Source organism: Theobroma cacao, chromosome 5 (assembly GCF_000208745.1).
Source record: "Theobroma cacao cultivar B97-61/B2 chromosome 5, Criollo_cocoa_genome_V2, whole genome shotgun sequence".
In the NCBI taxonomy this organism is placed as follows: Eukaryota; Viridiplantae; Streptophyta; class Magnoliopsida; order Malvales; family Malvaceae; genus Theobroma; species Theobroma cacao.
The window spans coordinates 1,817,471-1,838,701 of record NC_030854.1 but is presented as its reverse complement, the minus strand read 5'-3'; the positions used below and the strand labels follow the sequence as shown (position 1 = coordinate 1,838,701).

General features: G+C 34.6%; 4 protein-coding genes across 8 annotated transcripts; 2 read left to right on the top strand and 2 right to left on the bottom strand.

The window, feature by feature from the left end:
• LOC18597763 (probable protein phosphatase 2C 23) lies at positions 1,006-3,627 on the bottom strand. Its single transcript, XM_007026967.2, has 4 exons — positions 2,297-3,627; positions 2,093-2,206; positions 1,555-1,819; positions 1,006-1,447 (listed from the first exon to the last, which is right to left on the bottom strand). Exons 1-4 carry the CDS (start codon positions 3,569-3,571, stop codon positions 1,317-1,319), a joined length of 1,785 nt encoding a protein of 594 aa, XP_007027029.2. The 5' UTR covers positions 3,572-3,627; the 3' UTR covers positions 1,006-1,316.
• Positions 5,952-10,458, top strand: LOC18597762. 5 transcript variants are annotated; one of them, XM_018120663.1, is made up of 6 exons: positions 5,952-6,139; positions 6,609-6,846; positions 7,144-7,229; positions 7,476-9,255; positions 9,406-10,052; positions 10,267-10,458. In XM_018120663.1, exons 2-6 carry the CDS (start codon positions 6,681-6,683, stop codon positions 10,297-10,299), a joined length of 2,712 nt encoding a protein of 903 aa, XP_017976152.1. In that variant the 5' UTR covers positions 5,952-6,139; positions 6,609-6,680; the 3' UTR covers positions 10,300-10,458. The 5 variants fall into 5 exon arrangements, with proteins under 5 accessions (XP_017976152.1, XP_017976151.1, XP_017976154.1 ...); XM_018120662.1 differs by having other exon boundaries at positions 9,406-10,112; XM_018120665.1 differs by lacking the exon at positions 10,267-10,458 and having other exon boundaries at positions 9,412-10,254.
• On the top strand, positions 15,238-16,352 carry LOC18597760 (metallothionein-like protein type 2). The gene is made up of 3 exons (XM_007026964.2): positions 15,238-15,512; positions 15,762-15,842; positions 15,937-16,352. Exons 1-3 carry the CDS (start codon positions 15,448-15,450, stop codon positions 16,037-16,039), a joined length of 249 nt encoding a protein of 82 aa, XP_007027026.1. The 5' UTR covers positions 15,238-15,447; the 3' UTR covers positions 16,040-16,352.
• On the bottom strand, positions 16,171-20,664 carry LOC18597759 (kinesin-like protein KIF22). The gene is made up of 13 exons (XM_007026963.2): positions 20,352-20,664; positions 20,073-20,241; positions 19,341-19,734; positions 19,044-19,249; positions 18,628-18,935; positions 18,481-18,544; positions 18,275-18,362; positions 17,903-18,147; positions 17,776-17,822; positions 17,638-17,659; positions 17,482-17,544; positions 17,342-17,380; positions 16,171-17,255 (listed from the first exon to the last, which is right to left on the bottom strand). Exons 1-13 carry the CDS (start codon positions 20,549-20,551, stop codon positions 17,175-17,177), a joined length of 1,926 nt encoding a protein of 641 aa, XP_007027025.1. The 5' UTR covers positions 20,552-20,664; the 3' UTR covers positions 16,171-17,174.

Sequence of the window (21,231 nt, the reverse complement as noted above, 5' to 3'; positions counted from 1 at the left end):
ATTTAAAAGTATTCCGCCATTAGAAAAAGATGATTTGTCAATCTTTCCATACCCAAATGCATGTTTGGCTTAGTTTTTTTTCAGCTTATCTATCTCTTAAAAGTAAAAGTCAATTTTTTGAAAAGCTCTTAAAAAAAAAACTTTTTTTAAAAAAACAAAATTTTTAAAAAAAAAGTTTAAAAAAAAACTCTAAAGAGGAGCTTTTTTTTCTCTTTTTTTAATCTATCTCTTAAAAGTAAAAGTCAATTTTTTGAAAAGCTCTTAAAAAAAAACTTTTTTTAAAAAAACAAAAATTAAAAAAAAAAAGAAGTTTAAAAAAAAACTACTAAAGAGGAGTTTTTTTTTCTTCTTTTTTTAAAAANTTTATATTTTCAAAAATTTATTTTAAATAAAAAATTTAAATTGATTTTTTTAAATTTTGAACAAAAAAATTAGTTATTAATAAAAAGTTATTTATTAAATACTTTTTATGATAATTTTAATTAGATTTAGAGTTTATATAAATTATTTTGTCAAACAATTTATTTATAAAATAAAGTTTATAAAAAGTAAATTTATCAAATAATTTTAACTTAATTTTAAAATTATTATTTTTATAAGAGCTTCATAATAAGTTTTAAGTTAAAAAAAAATCAAGTTAAAAAAAAATCAAACCAAACAGGTTAGTGTGCAATGATGCAATTAACGCGGGTCAGATTTTGCTTAGTGGAGACCCAACTTTAAGGAACACAAATCGACGATTGGTTTCTGTTTGAGATAAGGAAGATTATAGTGAGGGAGAGGACAAAGCATAATGACAGACAAGCAGTTGATGAAGTTGTATTGAAATAAGCTTGGATTTGGTAAGAAAGTAGATGCAAGATGACTTCATTCTTTAATATTTTTCCTAAACGATTGTTAACCCATTAGGTTTAACAGAAAATTTTGAATATTGAATCAAGCATTCCAATCTAAAGAACAGGAGGATACTAAGTTATGATCACAACATTATGATTCCTTGGGACTTTTCCATTCAATATTTAGCATAATTAGAGGGCTCCATGATGATTGCAGGAAGAGGGAACCATGCAAAAGTACCAAAATTTTTCCATTCAAGCTGACTCTTCTGCCTTCCTTCTTTCCGCTCGAGTTACCCTTATAATTACCTCAGTAATAGGAAAGAAAGGGAGGAAGAAATTAGACTTACCAATTAATGGATGACCGATCTATCAATGGATTTTACTAACCTGACAAGTGAAACTCTACACCAAAATATAGAAGAAAATCGGTTGCAATATAACCTAAATTTTTTTTCTAATGTCTTTTGTTTATTACTACTAGCTGGTATTTCTGTTTACTGATGAACGCCATATCCTTCCTTCTAAAGAAATAATGATCACAGAAACATCATCGTGGTACATTCGACGTTCCCCTGGTGGGATCTCAACCAACTCATGAAACTCAAGACCTGCCAAGGGAAAGACACAAAAAGAACAAAAAAAAAAGAGGGAGTTAAACTAAGGCTATAGTTTGTTTGCTAGATAAATAGAATCTTGTTATGACAGGGAAATTTACCAGCTTTCTTAGCTGCTCGGATCAGTACTTCTTCAACAAGATGCTGAGCGGGATCTCCATCAGGAAATGAAGCAGTGAACCACTCCACTTCAGAGACAACTTGTTGGTTGGTGAAATATTGGTAGAGTCCATCAGAGGACAGTATCAGAAATCTGTCATCGGGGCTCAGTTTGTAGTGATAGAGTGAAGGAGAAGAGCTGATGTATGGGGATGTCCCAACATAATTGATTCTGAATATCTCATAGAGGGCATCATTCCATTTTGGCTGCCAAAAAGGCAACAGAGTAAACATTGAAAATCAGCCAAATATGAAGTAAAATATTGAACCGCCCACAAAACCATTTAGAGGGACTTAACCATCTTTTGACCTCTGCTTTTGAACTGATTTAGGATCAAAATGAAAAAGAATACCACTGATACTTACAAACAATAGGCTTGACCTTTTGATGAATATTATTTATATCGAAATTTCAGACAAACTTGTATAAATTACAGAGCATATGAATCAAGTAAGCTTTACATTTTTTTCAGTGCTTACCTGTTTGAGAAAGCCAGCCCCAAAAGCCCGAGTGACCTTCAAATAGCCTTTCACTCTCTCATTCACAACTGCCTCATCATCATCTGGATGTTCTTTCCTGATTCTCTCAACTTCCTGGTATTAAGGAAACCCCTGTCAGTTAGCCTTGAAAGTTAAGGAACAAACAGAGCAATACCATAACATCAATTGAAAATACTAAATCACCTCTTCTACATCTGCATTATGATCCATTGTGAGCTGAAGAGAAATCAAATTAAAAGGGGTTTCGATCTCAGGCTTAGTCATAGACCCTGCTTTTTGTGCCAGAATGGCTCTGCTATCCCCCACATTCATCAAATAAACATCTTCTCCATTCAACAAAGCTACCAAAACACAAGAACCCATTACATGTAATTCAGGTTTTAAATCAGCAACCTTTAAATAAGCCTCCTCAGTTTTACTCAAAGCCTCTGAAAGTGCCTTCAGAACATCAGAATGATCAACACTTTCCATTGAATTCGTCGACAGCTCCAATCTCTCACTATCCCATTCCCACTTCCACTTCTTCAAACTTTTCCCAGAATTCTCTTTACCTTCAAAAGAATCCAATCCCAAAGCTTCATCTGATTCAGCCTTGTCATCATTCCAAAACAACCCTTTAAGCTCTTCGAACACAGCATTAAAAAGATTGCTAAGCAAATGATCAGGTGCATCGGGTCCACTAAAACCATCATAAATCCCTACAAAAATCCAACCATCTTCTTCTGAAACAACGAGATGGGTCCGATCCTCACCAGCCCTCCCTTGTGCCCATTGCAAATTCTGACTTTTCATCGAGAACTGATCTCCATCATCACCATCATCATCATCATCATTTTGATCACCATGATCATCAACACTCAAACTCCCCCTACTGCTAGGATTAGTTTTGACAAGAAAATTCTCATTACTCCTCTCTGTATCTGATGATAATTCTTTATCTGAAACAGAAGCTTTTAGCATTTTATTTGATATTGCTCTCTTGAAACTCTTCATCAAACTCAAACTTTTCTTCTTCGAATTAAAACTACCATGAGACAAGCTTCTCTGGAACTTATCAATCGGTCCTGACAAGAACCCTCGTTCCATTGGACCAGACCAACAATGGGAGCTGCCACGTGGCACTGGTTGGAGAGTGAGGGAAGCAAATAACTCAGAGCTTGCAAACGTGGAGGAACGATCAGGTAACGGGGATGACGCCAATGGAACCGTCGTTATGTTGGCACCAACGGAAGCTCCGGATATGGAACGAAACGTTGTCGCTTTAGTAGCGGTCGAGGAAGAACAGTCGTTTAAAGAGTGGACTTTGGAGGAGGAGAGACGAGCCGGGTCGGGTCGAACGTAACAAAAAGAATGGCCAACGAAATCTTGGGTCGGGTGTGGCATAATGTGAGTCGTCATTTCATGGCTTTCTCCATTGCAAGAACAGCAATGGCTGAGCTTTCTAATACTGTTTCCCATAAATTTAAATTCCTTCCCCAATTGGTTTTGGTTTTTTTTGTTTACTTTAACGTTGCAAGGAGGAGGAGGAAGAGGGAGTTGACTTTTGGGAGAGCTTTGTTTGGAAGAAGCCAAAGGGGGCGGTATTGTTTTTTGGGAGGGGATTTATAATAATTGCAAATTGATTTATTTTAGGAATTTATGGAGGAGTTGACTATCGATGATGGTAAGCGCGTAGGGGAGACGAAATTCATAATAAAATGGGAAGGCAAATCCCGAAAGTCAAAGGTTTGAGAGATTAGTGGGTTAATTAATTGAGATTCTATTTGTTTTAATTTTAAAGTAAATATGGAAAACCATTACTTAAATATAGTATATAACAATAACTTAATAAATGATTTTACTTCCATGTTGAATTATTATATTTTAATTATTTTATTAATACTTTTCTGTGTACGTTTATTTTTAATTAATATATAGTCTTATATTACTTTAAAAATATATTTATATATATTTATGATTTTATATCATATGATTATTGGTGTATAAATCTTATACAGTAATAAGAAATCAAATGTTATCAAAATTGAAAATTTAAAAAAAACTCATAATTTTTAAAAACATTTATTTTGAGAAACTTATAAACTTTTATATTTACATATTGATAAAGTGATACTTTATAATTAAGTGATGACATGTGAAATTTATTCACCGTATAAATCCATTTAAGATGACTTATATTTAATTTTATTTTAATAACGAGTTTTGAGATTAATATTAGTAACCATCTAAACATAATTAAGTAATTTTTCATGATCTTATAAGAGGGAAAAAAAAATCATAAATTGTAGAGTTAGGTGAAGATAATTAATTGAAAACAGGACACAAACAGCTACTTAAACCGAGCAAACATAAGCATGAATGATTCAATCAACCAAAGACAGATTCCATTTAATTCTCTAACACCAACATTTCATTTAATTAAGCAAAGATTTATGCAATTTGCTAATCAAATAAACCCAAACACTTTTGATCATCAAATTAACAATTCAAAAACCTTAGAGAATCAAATTTCCTTGACATTAGAGAATCAAAAGATTTAGAACAAGGAATCCATTTTGTCAAGGTTTATATATATATATTTGGTATCTCTCCTTTTAATTCTGGGGTGTGACCACAGTATTCTACTTTATTTTGCTTTTCAGGTTCTTCAATCTTCGGTGACCACTGCCAAAAAAATTCACTTTTCTTTACCAGAATCATAGCAACCAAAAGAAGAAAAAGGGCTAAAAAAAAAAAAAAAACCCAGCTTTTAGCTCTTTTGTTATTTCTAAATTGAGTTACAGACTTCACATACTATTAATGGCAATGAGGGAAAACAAAATTTGTGCTCTTATTATTATTATTAAGGTATTTCTTTTCCAGTGAAGGATAAATTATTAATGGATGTAATTGTTGCAAAAAAATCAACATCTAAATAAAATAGCTATTTATCGAAGATATTCCAAAGATACTATTGATTGTGAGACCGTTTTGTTTATTTAGTGAGAAATTACAAAAGATTTTTTTTAATTGAATAATTTAAAATTTAATTTAAATTTATTTAGATGTAATATTTTTAAAAAGATCTCTAAATTATTTCTTTTATGTGTAAAATGTTGAAATAATTAAAAAAAAGGGTTTATCCAAAAGAGTTTTGAGAATAAAAGATAATGTGGGCTCAAATCCCAATCTCAAAATGTTTTGTTTTTTTTTCCAGGTGGAAGGCTAACGGAGACTGGGCCCATGGGAAAAACTTATCTGGCCCACTTAATCTGGACCTCAAGGACCACAAATTCTAATTAACATACAAAAGAGAAGATTGTCCCTTCCTTGCATGGAGAAAAACATTACTCCTAACTGTTTATCAATTGCCATTGATTCTCACGAGATGGGATTGTTCTTAAACTAATTAACATATTGATTTTTTTATTTGTACTTAAATGAATATGTTACACAATTTTAAACTTGGTTTTTCTATTTAAGTATTTATGTATTAAAAAGAAAATATAACCTCTAGTCATATCTCTTATGATTTTAATTTTTTTTACATGATATTTATTAATTTTTTTTATTAACCCATCGTGAGAGTATTTTTTTTTTGTCAATTAGTACTCTACAGATAAATTTTTATAGGGAGTTAAAGCTGTTAATTTTGTTTAATAAAATTAAAGAATATTTTAAATGTGAATAAATAAGTAATTTTTGAATTGAAAATATTTTGATATAAAATTAAAGAGAGAGATGTTAGACAGTTAAGTTGGTTAGAAGGGGCAAGTGCCAAGTGGGCAACCGACGTTTACGAGGGAGAAGGGGATGGCGGGTAAATAGCCATCCCAAAAGTAGGAAAACTGATAAAGAGGAGAATTTTAATTAAGAACCAGACAAAACCAAAACAAGATCCCACCTCACCCGGAATCCATGTTTCAATTCTTCGAATTCCTTCCTTTGTCTTCGTCCCTGTTAATCATTTGACTTCTCGACCATGGCTGACGACAAAGAGCAAAGACTCTGTTTTCTTAACATGTGAATGTGATTCTCCTGTCAAAGGTATGTATTTATGAAGTATACATCAATATAATGACTTTGAGCCATCTCTCTTTTCACGTAATTCATCATCATAATTCTTGTATATAGAGTGAAATTCCAGGGTCTGTTTTACGTGTAATTCATGTTTCTTTTATGTTCAGTTGGAGATTTTGATTCTTTTTTCTTTTCCCCTTGCTAATGTGCTTTGGTTGATGGAAATGGGGTATTGGAAAAACCCAGAATAAGAAAACAAAACCAAATGTTTTTGGGTTCCTTTTTTTTTTATTCTCTCATTCCAACTTTCATGTTGCTTATACTGATTTAGACCATTTCCCCTGTTTTCCTGGTAACTGAGCAGCAAGTGAAGCAGCAAAATCCATCTTAATTAGTTGATTTTACTATTCATTTTATGACCAATCCAATGCTAAAGAGTTGCTGGATGAAATAAACCATTGATTGTTACCTGATAATCTGTTTCAACTTGAATCAGGTTCAAAGACAAGCTTGTCGCTGAAGTAATTTTGTCACCGAAGTAGATTTGAAAAGGCAGTTTCTCTGAGAAATGGGGAAGCACATGCGGCACAAGAGCGCTGGCAACCCATTTCCGCATGGTCATCCAGGATGCATGTGGCGTATGCTTCAAGTACTTAACTACCAACATTGGCATTGGCGTGTTATTAAGAGAAGACTTACATATAAGAAGCATGAAGGTAGAAAATCTGATGCAGGTAAGCAGCCCTGGTTCTCATTCTAAACTGAAAATTGTCCGACAAATTGCTATAGAGTGGCATAATCATCTTTGATCTAGTAGCAGTGTTTATGCTCTTTGCTGGACTGTTTGAGATAGTCTAATCAATTGTATTGTTACTTTATTAAGTGAATCTAGATCAACAATAACGTCCTAGCCTAGGTCGAGCCAACATGATAATTTTAGCCAGGGTTACTTTTTGCCTTTTAGGCAGAGGTTTTGAGCGTAGTATCTGTTCTTCTTTCATGGATGCTGATATAAGCTTTCTGGTTTATAGTGGCTGAAAATCCTGGGGATGATGCACAAGCCTCGACTGCTGATGATTCTTCAAAACGCAGGAAAGCTGAAGGGGCCAACTCTAAGGTGAGTTGAATCTTGAATGTAAAAGGTTTTCCTTGGCACATTTCTTGAGCTTACTTATGCCTTGAATTTGTATATCATTTCATTAGTAAAGACTTGAAAAGGTTTGTTCTTGTTCTCTTTGTTTGATAAGGACTCTGATCTGCAATTGCATCTGAATCAGAAATCCACTGATTAGGATTCATCGATCTCTTTTTTACATCCAGAAATAGGGGAATGTGTAGTTGTATCTAATTTGAAAATTGGCAGGTTGAAGGTAAGAAGAGACAGTCCAGTCCAGCAAGTAAAAGTTCAGTGAAATCTCGACTGAAGGCACTTATTACTGAAGAGATGTCTAAAAGGAAGGGCCGAGGCCGGCATCGCCGAAGTTCAACCTGCCCTGCAGGATCACAATTGACAGGAACTGGTTCAGACCTTCTTGCAGAAGCTCATACTGATGATCCTCTCCCTGAAATAGCTCTGAATGATGAAAGCCCCAGAGTGGGTGACGAGAACAAGGAGATCTCCTCTGATAGCAGTTCTGAGGATCAAGTTTTACCAAAGTCTTCGGAGGAACCATGTACCAGTGATGAAAATGGTGAAGAGTGTGGTATCATGTTTAGTGGGAACGACTCAAGCCATGAACAAGTTGATGAAAGTGAGAAACTTTCGATTGAGAAGGCCATTTTTTGTCATGATCTAAATGACAGAAAGCAAGCTTTCTTGAAACAGAAATCGATCTCTTCGAAAGAACTAACTAAAGATGGTTCGGCACATCAATCAAAGTATTTCACGGATGCTCGGGATATAATCAACATGAACAAAGGGTTTTTACTGACAATTTTACAGGATCCGGGCTCTCCTTTGGCTCACTATTTCCATAAGCAACAAGCTATCAGTGCTAAAATGGGAATAACCAAGTCAGGGACTTTCCCTTCACATGGCTCATCGAGCAGAAGAGGTTCGGGACCACGGAAACAAAACCACGTGCGGGATGGACAAAAGCCGCCTGATCATGAGTCTACAGAAGATATCTGTAGAAAGTCGATGCCATTGAAAGCTGCAGACCACAGGGCAGATGGAATTCACCAACTAAACCAAGCAAACGCTGAAGTTCCAGATATGACTACTTCAGGTTCATCATCCAACCATCTGAAGCAAAAATCCGATGGAAATCAAGTGGCAAAAAAGAGATTCAAGCATCTTAAACAGAAGATAAAACACGCAATTAGGGAGAGCAAGAAAGAGAGGCATAGGATTGCCATGGATGCGGTCCTTCACAAAATTCCTCACAAGAAAGGGTTTTCCAAGGACTTGACAAAGGACATTGTTGATTATTTTAAGAACCCTTCACGGATTAGAGATGTTTTTTCTGAATCTTCTACCAGCAAGAGAAGAATTCAGCACGAAAGAAGAGCATCATCCTTTAACGAGTCTATGGATAGATATACGCAGTTGTATGAATCTAGTTTCAACAGGGAAGCCAAAGAACATATCTCCAAAAGGATACAAGAAAGAAGAGAAGAAGAGATGGTTTTGCCTCGTAGGAGTGCCCCAAAATCCCTGGGAAGAATTCTTTCCTCACCTGAACTACATTCTTACTTTTATCAGAGTGAGGACTCTTCTGATGCATTTTCTTCAGATATGCCAACTACTGTTGCAGATAGCACTTTAAGCATAAGCAGCTCAACTGAACAAAACAATCTAGATGTTTCGGCTGCTTTGGATTACCACTCACAATTAGGTACCCTTGGAAAAAGCGAGTCTCAAGAGAATTTGACAGGCATTAGGGAAACACTTTCAGTTTCTTCTGATCAGTTAGCATCAAACTCATCTACACATAGTAAGACAATAGCTCAAGTGGGAAAAACTAGTGATGAGTTGGGAAACTTGATAATAGGGGACATAGTTTCTCAAAGTGAACAAGACAGTAAGCCTGAAATAGTAGTACCTATCACAAAGCTGGCAGAACCAAGTCCTATCCCTTTGCTCAACTTCAATTTAGAAGGGAAAACGGCCAGTACTCCTGCAGAAATTTCCAAATCACAGGGTATACCCTCTTAATTCTTTTTCTCACCTTACGGAGCAGATCATATTCTTATAACTTGTTTGATCTTTTTGAACTCTTTTGCGGAAGATTAGATTTCCTTATCAATTTATCTTCATGTTTCGTGGCTGAAATGAATTATGGTACTGTTAGAAGCAGGTTTGGAGCTAACGCAAAGTCACGGCTTTCCCACAAGACTTGACATTTTAGCTGATGAGGAACATGAATTCAAGGATTTCCCTAAGGTGGCTGAGGGCAGAGCTAAATTTGAGAAAGTAGAGACTCTAAAGAAGGATCTAGACAGTGACTTTTTGAAAGATCGGTTAGACACAAAGGACAAAGATAAATTTAAATACGTAAGAGATGTGCTCGAACTATCTGGATTTAGTGGGGACGAAGCCCTTGGTACATGGTATGCGGATGACCAGCCAGTGGACCCTTTCGTGTATGAGGAAGTCAAGGGCTGCATTTTCTGTGAGCCAGTTTGCTCCAGGGACGAAGTAGGCGGTTTCTGTAATCACCCACTGTTGTTTGATCTAATCAATGAGGTATTGATGGAGCTTTACGAAAGATCATACAGCTATTGTCCCAGACCTTTGTCTTCATTATGCCACATCCGTCCAATGCCATTAGGACATCATGTTCTTGAGGAAGTCTGGACAAACATAAGCTGGTACTTGAGCTTTGAAACTGGATTTGACAAACCATTGGATTATGTTGCCAGCAAGGATCTAACAAGAAGTGATGGTTGGATGAACCTACAGGCTGAGAATGAATGCTTGGGGCTTGAGCTGGAAGAGTTAATTTTTTATGATCTTTTGGATGAACTTTTCTAGACTCAATCGCTCGTGCTTGATCAGGTTCAAACAATTCACTTCACCAGCATTAATAATTTTTGTTGCTTGTGTAATTAATATTTGTTTTCTACCCAAACTTCCAAAGAGATTAGGCAAACTATAAGGAAATAATTCTTTGTGTAATTAATATTTGTTTCTTTTTTTTTGTTGGCAATAGCTGCCCGATAAAGAAAGGGCTACTACTGATTAATTCAAATAATAATGAAGACAAGAAGAAGAAGAAGAAGAAGAAGAGAGAAAGGTGGGAAGTAATGTTAATGACTTTGAAATTTTTTTTTTTTGTATAATTATGAATTTGAATACATAATGGGAGGTAATTTTCTATTATCCCATAAACTCATCCCTTTCATCTTAGAATTGGAACCCAGACTTCTAATTTGAAGTCTCATTGAGATGTCCAATTGAGGATGAATAATGACTTTAAATGTTAATTTTATTAATAATTTTTTATAAATTTTTTATTTTATAATTGAATAATATGTTATCATTCAGAAGAAAATTTTATTCTTTAACCTTAATTTTATAATTAATTTTTTTTCCAAAATTTCGTACTCATAATTAAAAAATTTGATGAAAATATAGGTGTGTGTATAAATAAAAAACTTGTTAAAAATGAAATGGTTCGTAAATATATTTCTTGTTGGTGTTTAATTGATTAATGACAATTTAAATTTCATAAATTTTTGATAAGCAACAAATTTTGAACTATCATTCACTTCCTGCTTCCTTTCCCAGGAAAAAATTGCTGACAAAATTTCAATCATGAAAAGAATGGAACCTTAATAATGTCTGCATTCAAGATTGAAGACTGCAAAGCATGGAAAAATATGTTTTAAGGTTTACAATTATCAAATTCTCAATGATTAATCTTACAAGTACCATCCCCATGATCAATAACAAATCCCTTAGTCGATGGAGCTCAAGGCTCTTAAGCCTTGTGGTCGTGTGGGTTCTCCAGCCCCACGGTGGGTTTATGTTTTGTCCCCCTCCCTGCCTTTTCTTTTATCTTTCAGCTGCAAAGCAACTCAGCTAAAGGAAAACTTGTTGCCATCCAGGCAAGGAAACCAAACACATACCAATGAAAATTCGACAGAGTAAATTGTTTGCTGCTACTGACAACGAATCAAATCATTTAACACCATTTCCATCGACCCAAACATCCTATCATTAAAGTAGAAATTTGATGGCTACTTCAACAGCTTAGTGCCAGAAGAACCAGTTTTTACATGCTTATTTGTTTCAAAAAGCTTGTTTGCTTTAACTTCTTTGATCGGATTGGCAGCAAGCTGAAACCTTTGCACCCTTCTGATGGCATGCACAGAAAACAGATATGGGGCTTGAAGATATTCATGTTGGAAGCATGCGCAGGGCGTGAGGCGGAGGAAGAGAGACGCATGTGCAAGTAAAAGGGGTGGTGATGATAGTAACCTCCATATGCCATAATCAAATAGTGAAAGAAAATAGCTTTCAGAAATGATGGAAAGTGATTGGACTTGTTGCACCTTTATCAAAAGATTATTCCCACATCCACAGCAATCGGCCTGAGTTCAGTTTGGACCCACCAAGGGGCAATGCCAACTGTTCCACTGTGGCTCTTACCTACTGTTTAGCCCTTGTCTGATAAGACCCCCTCTATGGCTAAAGAAATATAAATAATCAAACAGTCCATGGTGCACTGAAGATGGCAAAGAGAGAGAAGGAAGGCTCAATCCCTCAGCCACCCTTTTTTGCCAAAAAGTGCATGGAAGAGAATCCAAAACGATTTTCTTTCCATTATCAACCTTCCCAACTTTAACAAACATGAAGAACTTCACTAACCCAACAACCAATAAAAGGAAAATGAACAACTTGGGTTCGTCACTACAATTAATTTAGTGATTTTCAATGGGAGAATATTTGATAATTGACCATTGCTTTCCCCTTTGCCTATTTGCTTGAACAATGCCGGTATCCAACTGAAGAAGAAAAAAGCCTTTGTTATAGTTGTGAAGCTCGGCCATTCTTTAAAAAGGTAAAGAAAAAGGAAAGGCATTTTTATTTATTGTTATGACGTACACGTAAAATCAGAGAGAGAATCACGACTTGGAAATGAGAGAAGCAGATCGTTCTTTCTTTTTCTTCCATTGGGCCCTACCATTTTTGGCCACGCTGATGACTCCTTTTCACCCGTCCGATCAAGTTGAGGTTGGTTATTGCCTATTGGGTCATCCCTACCATACCTGGTTTTTTGGGGGCTGAGATTTCAAAAAGCATTGACCTTTCCACGATGAGACCTTTCTGTTTCGTTTCATTTTCACCCCTACTCCCAATTCCACTCCCTGGCTCCTCCCTCGTATTGTCATGGAGATTTTTATTCTTACGCTCGCATTCAAGGAAGGTGCATATCACTATCGGATCGTATTCTCAACCAATAACATACCTGTTATTTTTTAGGATAAAATATTTTTATTTTTAAATTTTAATTAAAATTCAGATTAATTTATTAATTTTTAAAATAAACATTTTATCTTAAAAATTATTTTTTGCTGGACATATAAACTCAATTTTTAATCAAGTATTAGTATTTTCGTTAATTTTATTACGTGATAATATTTAAAAAATAAATTTATTTTTTATTTTTAAAAATTATTATTATATAATTTTGATTAATTTTTTTCTTAATAAAAAATAATATTTTAATTTTTTCATATACTTTTAAAATAAAATGTTCATTTCGAAAATTAATGAACCCGTTTAAAATTTTTATTAAAATTTAGAAAGATGAAAATATTTTACTCTATTTTGTGTATATTGTAAGCTGAATTTTATTATTTGAAAAGATATTCAAATCTTATAAATATTTAATTAAATTTTAAAATTATTACTCACATTTATATTTATATATTTTAAATACATTCTACTAAATATTAGAATAGGTTAAGTGTTGAATTAAAATAAAAATAAATTAAATTAATAAATTATAATTAATTCATAAAAAGTAAATTATAAGTTCAAAATTATATTTAAAACAATATTTAATGAATTTTAATAAATATTAGATTATTTATTATTTAATATAGATAAAATTAAAATTAATTATTTATAATTAATTTCGAATAATAATTCTTTAATACTCGAGTTTGATTATAAAATATTTTAATTTTATGTAATCGGATATAAGGCGGTCATTGCTTTTAAATGGACATAGTTGTTGGGAGCGTCAAGTTTAAGAAAAGGAAAAATCTCTTACCTGTCCAAGCGAAAGTTTTTGGTGGCAAGTCAACGGCAAAACACCTGATGGTAGTTTGTTGTTGGAACAATCATGTCTACGTGAACTTGTTTCGAAGTCTGTGTTGCTTTTACAAAGTGTTGGAAAACCATCATCATCGTCATCACCATCACCGTTATATTGTCATGACCACCAAGTTCTCATATTCTTTTTCTTCAACGTAATTCCAAAGCAAACAATTACCCTTAATTTATGGGTAAATTTTAGGATAAAATACTCGATTATGTTTAATTTTTAATTATTTTTTTACATAATTTATTAATTTTTAAAATAAAACACTCCACTTCAAATGTTTAAATGATATTAATAATTAAATGTGAATATCTAAAATATTTTTTTCATCATTTTTCTTTCATTCAGGTCGATCGACGGATACCAATTGATCACTCTGCAATCGAATTTAATCGTGAAATGTCAGATTTGACTGACTCTTTCCATATGAGCAGTAGATCTAGTGGTCCTTGGCTTCCCAAGGGAGCACCGGATTTGGTGCTCTCTAGGGCAGAGGAGTGTGGCCAAAGATCTGGCTGAATCTGGCTATACATAACTAGATCCGAAGGAGAGGTGGCCGGTCGGCAATGGCAGTGCTGTCAGGCGATTACTTGAGAGAAAAAAAATAAGGGAGAAAATATTTTTTTAATAGGAAAAAAATAAAATAAAATTTATATATTGTGTAGTTTTTGAAATTAATGAAGAATAAAATTATCTAAAAAATATTATCACGTTAGTTAATTAATGAAAATATCAACGAAACTCGAATGATTGGACTTATATGTCTAATAAAATATAATTTTTAGAATAAATTGTTCATTTTTTCATACTAATAAATCCGTATGAAATTTTAGTTAAAACTTAGAAAGGTGTTGGTATTTTGCCTAAAATTTTATTTATATTTTTTGTGATTTTCAATTTTTGCAATGATATTCCTTGAGTTCTTAATTAACATTTTATAGATATATATTTTTTAATCTCTATCAATATTTTTTGGATAATTTATGTTATACAAGAGTTATACTGTTAATTTTGTTTAATAACATTATCAAAATATTCTCATGTCAAAGATAATTTATTTGTTCATACTTGAGATATTTTGTCATAATATCTAAATTTTTTTTAATTATTTAAATAAGTCATTATTTTTATTACATTCAATCAAATTGTCATTTATCATTTTATTTCACGTGTTATTAATATGACATAATAAAATAATAATGTAACATACTGATATGGTATGATAATATAATTATATAACTTTTTTACTTTCAACGGTAATACTACATAAGCACCATGTCTAATAAAAAATTAAAAAATATTATTTTGAGTAATAATATTAGTCAATCGTTAGTCATAAAAGTTAATTTAATTCAAAATAAAAATATAAAAATTTGATTACATATAATAAAAAAATTATTTATTTAAAATTTTTTAATAAGTTTAGTAGTTTTTAAAATTATTATGTCAAATATTATTAAATAAAAATTATCCGTATGTGCTATTTGAGAAAAAAATACAAAAATATCATACCACAAAAATTGATATTAAGAAATATGTAAAAGATTTACTCTTACATTAATGTCACGTGAAGCTGATACCAAATGGCTTGACCGAAGCAAGTATACTGTGCCAAATGGATATATGGATGTGGCCCCGTGATTGAAAAGATTGGAAATCAAAAGCAACACGGCTCAAAGGGGTCCCACTACCTAGATCATCACCATCGACTTGACTTTGATCAAACCGACTTGGATTGGATGGTGAATCAAGATGAGGAAGAGGAACACCCTAGAAAGCAGTAGAGCAGCCCACCCTGGGAGACCAGACGACAAAAGGAGAGATAAGGTACGTGGAAGAGAGCAGGTAAGCGTTACTTGTAACGATACCCGCGGGATAAGCATGACGTAAAATCATGACACGTGGACGGTTGATATTTGAGCTCTCTCGTCTCTTCCGGTCTATAAATTCCAAGGTCTTCGCTTCCCTGAAAACCCGTGCAACTTCTGTGTTTTTCCCTCATTGAGCTGTTTGATTAGCACCAATTTCACTTCCAATTTTCAATCAGAAAAGAGAAAAATGTCTTGCTGTGGAGGAAACTGTGGCTGCGGCACCGGCTGCAAGTGTGGCAGTGGCTGTGGAGGGTAAGCAATTCTCGCCGCTTCATTTCTTTATGAACCATGTTCTTTTCATGAGTCCTGCCATGGAAAAATTCCCCTTTTCCTGTTGCAGATTTTCGTATCAAATGAGTTGAAAATCTCTTTTCCATCAAAGGGTCTTCTCAAAATCGTTACTTTTTGTTACTGATCAAGCTATTTGGCTCGTTATCTTGTTTTATTCATTGTGAATCTTGAATCAAAGTTTTAAAACTCCTTTTGTTGATGATCGTGTAGATGCAAGATGAACCCTGACATAAGCTTTGCCGAGAAGACTACAACTGAGACTCTTGTTCTTGGTGTGGCACCACAGAAAGTGTACGTATCAGAAAGATCAAGACCAGTAAAGGGAATTTCCTGGTAAAGTTTTGGTTTTTGAAGTTTCTGATCCCTGTTTTTTCAATGCATGCAGGCACTTTGAGGGTGCTGAGGTGGGATTTGGGGCTGAGAGCGGCTGTGATAACGGATGCAAGTGCGGAGACAACTGTACCTGCAACCCTTGCACTTGTAAATGAGAGGACAAAGATCCCTGGAAGCAGAGAGGCCCTTCTTTTTTAACAAATAATTATTAGTATGTCTTGCAGTTATGTGTTTCTGCGTTTATTAGAATAAAGTTGCCATGGCTTGTCTTATCTGCAAATCCTTAGGATTTGCCTCTGTTGCGGCCATGGTTGCTTGGTGTGTACAAATATAGGGAAGTAATACTATCTAGCTTTTATGTCCAATGTGAGCATCTCTGCGGTCTCGGAATATCATGATTATATATCCATGTGTTGTAAGAAAGTGAGTCGGTTTTCTAATGAATGAACGGAAGCTCCTTTCTCTTTAGTTATTTTCTTTGATTTTTTCAATGTTTTTCATATCTTTTCTGGGATGGTTTGAAGAATGCTGGATTTGGATTCAGAATGATCAGGTCGCTACATGTTTTGGGTGGGAAGTGACTCTCATGTGAATGTGATTGATAAGGGCATTGAGTTGTGTGATTTCTACTGGAAATCAGAACCAAGACCAAGACTTTTTGCCAGTTTGGTGAGTGGTCCCCATCCAAATTATAGAGAGCCTTTGTGAAGTAAGTTCCTGCAGTTTCATTTGCATTGAAAAGGACGCAGGGGTAACCAATAATTTAATCTTCGGGCGGGTGGAAATGGACCTAACATTGTTTAATACAGGGTAACGCCATGGGCGCAAGGGGAAAGTATCTTGCAAAGAGTAACATGGGGAAACCATGTTAAAAGTGATGAATAACCTTGATCCTGTGGTAATCATGTTATCTAATTAATATTAAGGATGTCTTAAATAACCTTGATCCTATGGTAATTATGTTATATAATAAATGTTTAGGATGTCTTCTTGACTGACCTTCCACCTTGAAGCAATTTTTGACAGTAAATTGTGGTTCTCTACACAAACAAGATCGACTACATCAGGTAAATTAGCTGCAAATTCGGACATTGTACTGCCTCTCCTAAACTTCAACTAGCAGTACAATAATGAATCTGCTGCAGGAGTAATTATTGCAAGAGGATTACAATTCTGAAGTGACAGACCAAGAGAGAATACTACAAACTGGCCCCATCGTGTCTCAACTTGAACTACATTAGATTAATATCAGACCATTGAAAACATCTAGCTTAAAATGCAAGAATTTTTTTATGAACAACTGGGTCCGGGTGTTGCAATTTCTGGTCTATTAAATATTCCTTTAACAGCTTTGCTGAACAAGTTGTAAACCTGCAAAGATGGATGATAGGCAAATTAGTTTCCTTTACTCGTATTGGTTTCCTGACTATCGTGGGAAAATGAGAATTATTTGTTACCTGCTTTGATGAAAGGCCAATCTTTTCCAAGTCACTTAGCTGCAACAAGCAAAAGAATACCGCTCAGCTTTACTCATCATTCAAGAAACTCTGGAGTTCAAAAATAACATAGAGAGCCTACACTTTGGCTCTTTGCTTACCGATTTTAGAGGGCTAGTTACTCTGAGTTCAAGTATGTATTCTGTCATCTTCGATCCAATCCCCTGTACCATAATCCAAAATACAAAATAAATAAATAAAGGATAAGAAGGTGTTATCAGAAAAAACAGCATAGTGTTTCTCAGCTGGAAATTTACCTTAAGGCCCTGTAACTCTTCTCTGCAAATATAGAAGCCAATGAAGAAAATCAGTTTCACTTTTCACCCAAAAAAGAAATCAAGACGACGTTAATATACAGGTAGGAAATGAAGAGATCCTGGCATAATAAAACTGACCTGCTAGCGGTATTTAAGAACTCAATAAATTCTTGAATAAGTGAGCTCTAAACAAAAATTTTATGAAGTTAGAACAATGGCTGAGATAGGGTCAATAGAAATTTAGCTTAAGACATATATAAAATACCTTGATGTTAGAACTCCATGCGTTAAATTTATCAATTGGGGTGCCAACATCTTGGAATTTGTTGGTTGCACTGGCCATGGAAGGCGTTTTGGGAGTGTTTGGCTCATATGATAATGCAAAAAATTGATCCTTGCATGATTGTTCTTTGAGGGATCCTGGATTTATAATGGAATTGATGGGGGACAGGACCTTTCTTAGAGGACTTTGCATTGCAGTTTTCCTCTCTTCTTTGCTAGGTGGTTCTTCTACAAGTTGCATATAGTCAATCAGAAACTTTGTGACTTGAACAAAAATGTCCAAAATTTTCATTAATTCACAGGTAGGCAGTCCAGACAGATAATTGTCAATAAATTTAATGGTTAAATAACATACCAGCTAAGTCCATAGTTGATTCCAACATAATCTCATCAACATCAGCTTTCTTTTCCTCTTTATTGCCCTTTGCAGAAAGGTGGGCACCCTGGAATGAAACTTTGACATTTGAGTAATGTAGATCTGTAGTTTCCAGAACAAAATTCTCCTATAGCTTAAGCAAGCTAAAGTAAAATCTAGAATGCTTCTTAGTTAATAGAACTTACCTCCAAATTAGGATTAACAACACCTTCATTGTTGAATAAATTTCTGGAAGTTACAAATAAACCCCTGCATATATGTTTAACAAATCAAGAAGTGAGTCAGTGAGCTCAGCCAGTTCTGAAGGAAATTTGAATACTAGTATTCCATACCTGTCTTTAGCATTAGAAGCACCTTCTTTGGCAGTAGCCTTGACTTTGCAAGAGCTGTTATTATTGAGCTTCTTCGCAGAGCTTACAGAACTGGGAGTTTTGCCAATGAATCTAGAAGAAAATAGTCCCATTCTCTGTGCACTCTTTGTCTTACCTTTTGATTCAAGCCAGGCTTGCAGTTTTGCTTCCATATCAACTTTATCCTTTGGAGTTTCTAGTTTTTGAGCTGAAGAAACTACATTTGAAATATGACGAGACCTAGCAGCCAAGCTAACAGTGTGAACAGATTCTTGGTACTCTCCAGGATTCTGTCATTAAACAAGGACGACATTGATCAATATTAGAGACTCTTATGAATAATATGAGTCAATAGGGTAGGATTATGAATCATTTTAAGCTAATTGAGAGCTCCTTACCAGACAAGCAACCATCAAGGCACGGCTAGTTCCTCCAAGAGAATCCTGCAATATCCGAGTCAATTTGCTTTCTCGATAGGGTACTCGTGGTTTATTGTTGTTCAATGCATAGATTACATTTGACAAAGCAAACAAGGACTGGTTGATCTTAGCACTCTCTTGGAGACGAATGCCTTCATTGCAGGTCCTCCTATTATCCTCATTGCCTAAATAAACATAATGCAAATTAGTAATGTGACCTACTAAACATTACCTCAAATACAACAGAAAACTCAAAAATGTGCAGAAATTAACAACCTGCTAAGTCGATGAGGTTCAGCTTCCCCATCGTAACAGGCCCAGAACCATCATCACAAGGAGTGGAAACAGCAATCACAAGGACACCATGGCTTCTACTAGAAACATCATTGAGACCAGTATGTGCAACTTTCCTTCTCTGAATTCCACAAGAAAATACTTCATGAAATTCAGACATGGAATTAATAGGAATCCGAGATAGGCCCCTGAGATGAATCTGCCCATCTTTGTCATCCAAAATCGAAATTTCCTTTGTTTTAACTTCTAATAGATCGTAACACCTATCCATGTAGACTTCATAGTATGAAATCTCGGCTATGCACCCTGTGCTTTGGCATATAGACAAAATTGTGGACATGGCCAAAGGCATTAGACCTGGCAGCTCTTTTGTACCCTGCAACATCAAACATGTCCTTCATCTCTTCACCATAAACATAATAGCATCCTAAAGACAAGTAATTAGAAGGAAAAACAGAAGCTGGACTGAACCACTCAACCCCATCTTTGTAATCACAGATCTGCCACTTAATTAAAATCTAATTATAAGAATTAAGGGGTTTGAAAGATTGGACTTAGCAAAGGCCTTGTGATGAAATTTCACTGTAGAAATCAAGTCATGGATAAAAATACCTAAAGATTTGAACACTAAACCATTTAATTACAAGGCTTTGATAGCTCGTAAAAGCAGTAAATCATACAAATAAGATCTTATCTTTTCATTTTTAACCATACCTGCATGGTATAAGTTTTTCCACTGCCAGTAGCCCCATAAGCGAACACTGTGGCATTGAAGCCATGAAAGATGCCTGGAATCAAAGAATTCACTTCTCTGTAGAATATCCTTCTCACATTATCATCTTCTTGATCAAAGAAAGAGTCCAATCTATAGCATTCATTTCGGCTACAATCCAACAAAAGAAAAAAAACCCATGATCAAGAAACCAAATAAATTTCATTTGCTCAAACTTCAACCACCCCCACCCAAAAAGAGAAAAAGAATGAATCTCTTACCTGGTATTAGGATCTTTAAGATGAACAGCAACTTCATCAGAAGAGTCTTGATTATCAAGAAGGAAAACGCAGGACTTTGAGTTGCCATTTCTTGCAGCAATTTCTTGAGGAAGAAAAGGACGAACTCTAACCACCACCCTTACCTTTGAAACGATGGCTTGTTTCGAAGGAGTACACAATTTAACGCCTTGGGTTTCCATTAAAGCAGAATCTTTGTGAGTATAGAACAGATAAAAGGAACAATTTTGCAGAGAAATGTTAGAGAAAGAGAGCGTAGAGACACAAGCAGTTGACAGACAACAACAACAACGTTGTTGAGATGAGGATTTCGGATTTTAAAAGATTTGACCGTTGGGGTAAAGCAAGGGAAAAGATGTCAGCCTTTCCTTTTCCCAACATTTGAATTTGTCCCGTCCGTTTTGCGTCTCGTGGGGCCCACCCTGATCAAAACTAAAAATCGTTGTGGTTGAAAATAAAGATAAATGGAAATGAGAGGGCTTAAATGAAAATATCGGAAAACTGAACTCCCGTCGGAATTACCTATAACTTGAAGGATCTTTGAGAAAATTCCCCGGTAATTTGAAAGGCGCCATTTTTCCCGTTTCCTTCTTGTCACCTGTTAAAAGTAAACTAATTTTTGAAAGAAGGGCCAGGGCAACAGCATTTGACTCTTTCCCCTGTTTTTCCCTGCTGCTGTTCTTTTGTAGTAATATTCGAACCCTTCATTTGTAAGTTTACAATTCATAAATATTAATGTAAATTACTGGGAAAATATTTTAAAAAATGGTAATAGGTCGATTATCCTCTCTTTATGGTATTCTTTCAAATTATAAAAACCAATGACCATATTTAATCACAATAATATTTTTTTTGAATAATT

Bases quoted from the DNA above. Each gene is read 5' to 3' on its own strand.
- LOC18597763 (XM_007026967.2), bottom strand. From the start codon at position 3,571: ATGGGAAACAGTATTAGAAAGCTCAGCCATTGCTGTTCTTGCAATGGA. The intron at 2,207-2,296 runs GTGATTTAGTAT...CCTTAATACCAG, and splicing joins ATAATGCAGATGTAGAAGAG to GAAGTTGAGAGAATCAGGAA. The intron at 1,448-1,554 runs GTAAATTTCCCT...TTCCCTTGGCAG, and splicing joins CCGAGCAGCTAAGAAAGCTG to GTCTTGAGTTTCATGAGTTG.
- LOC18597759 (XM_007026963.2), bottom strand. From the start codon at position 20,551: ATGGAAACCCAAGGCGTTAAATTGTGTACTCCTTCGAAACAAGCCATC. The intron at 18,545-18,627 runs GTATGGAATACT...ACATATATGCAG, and splicing joins GCTTCTAATGCTAAAGACAG to GGGTTTATTTGTAACTTCCA. The intron at 17,660-17,775 runs GTCAGTTTTATT...CTATATTTGCAG, and splicing joins TTCTTAAATACCGCTAGCAG to AGAAGAGTTACAGGGCCTTA.
- LOC18597762 (XM_018120662.1), top strand. From the start codon at position 6,681: ATGGGGAAGCACATGCGGCACAAGAGCGCTGGCAACCCATTTCCGCAT. The intron at 6,847-7,143 runs GTAAGCAGCCCT...TCTGGTTTATAG, and splicing joins AGGTAGAAAATCTGATGCAG to TGGCTGAAAATCCTGGGGAT. The intron at 9,256-9,405 runs GTATACCCTCTT...TGGTACTGTTAG, and splicing joins AGAAATTTCCAAATCACAGG to AAGCAGGTTTGGAGCTAACG.
- LOC18597760 (XM_007026964.2), top strand. From the start codon at position 15,448: ATGTCTTGCTGTGGAGGAAACTGTGGCTGCGGCACCGGCTGCAAGTGT. The intron at 15,513-15,761 runs GTAAGCAATTCT...ATGATCGTGTAG, and splicing joins TGTGGCAGTGGCTGTGGAGG to ATGCAAGATGAACCCTGACA. The intron at 15,843-15,936 runs GTACGTATCAGA...CAATGCATGCAG, and splicing joins GGTGTGGCACCACAGAAAGT to GCACTTTGAGGGTGCTGAGG.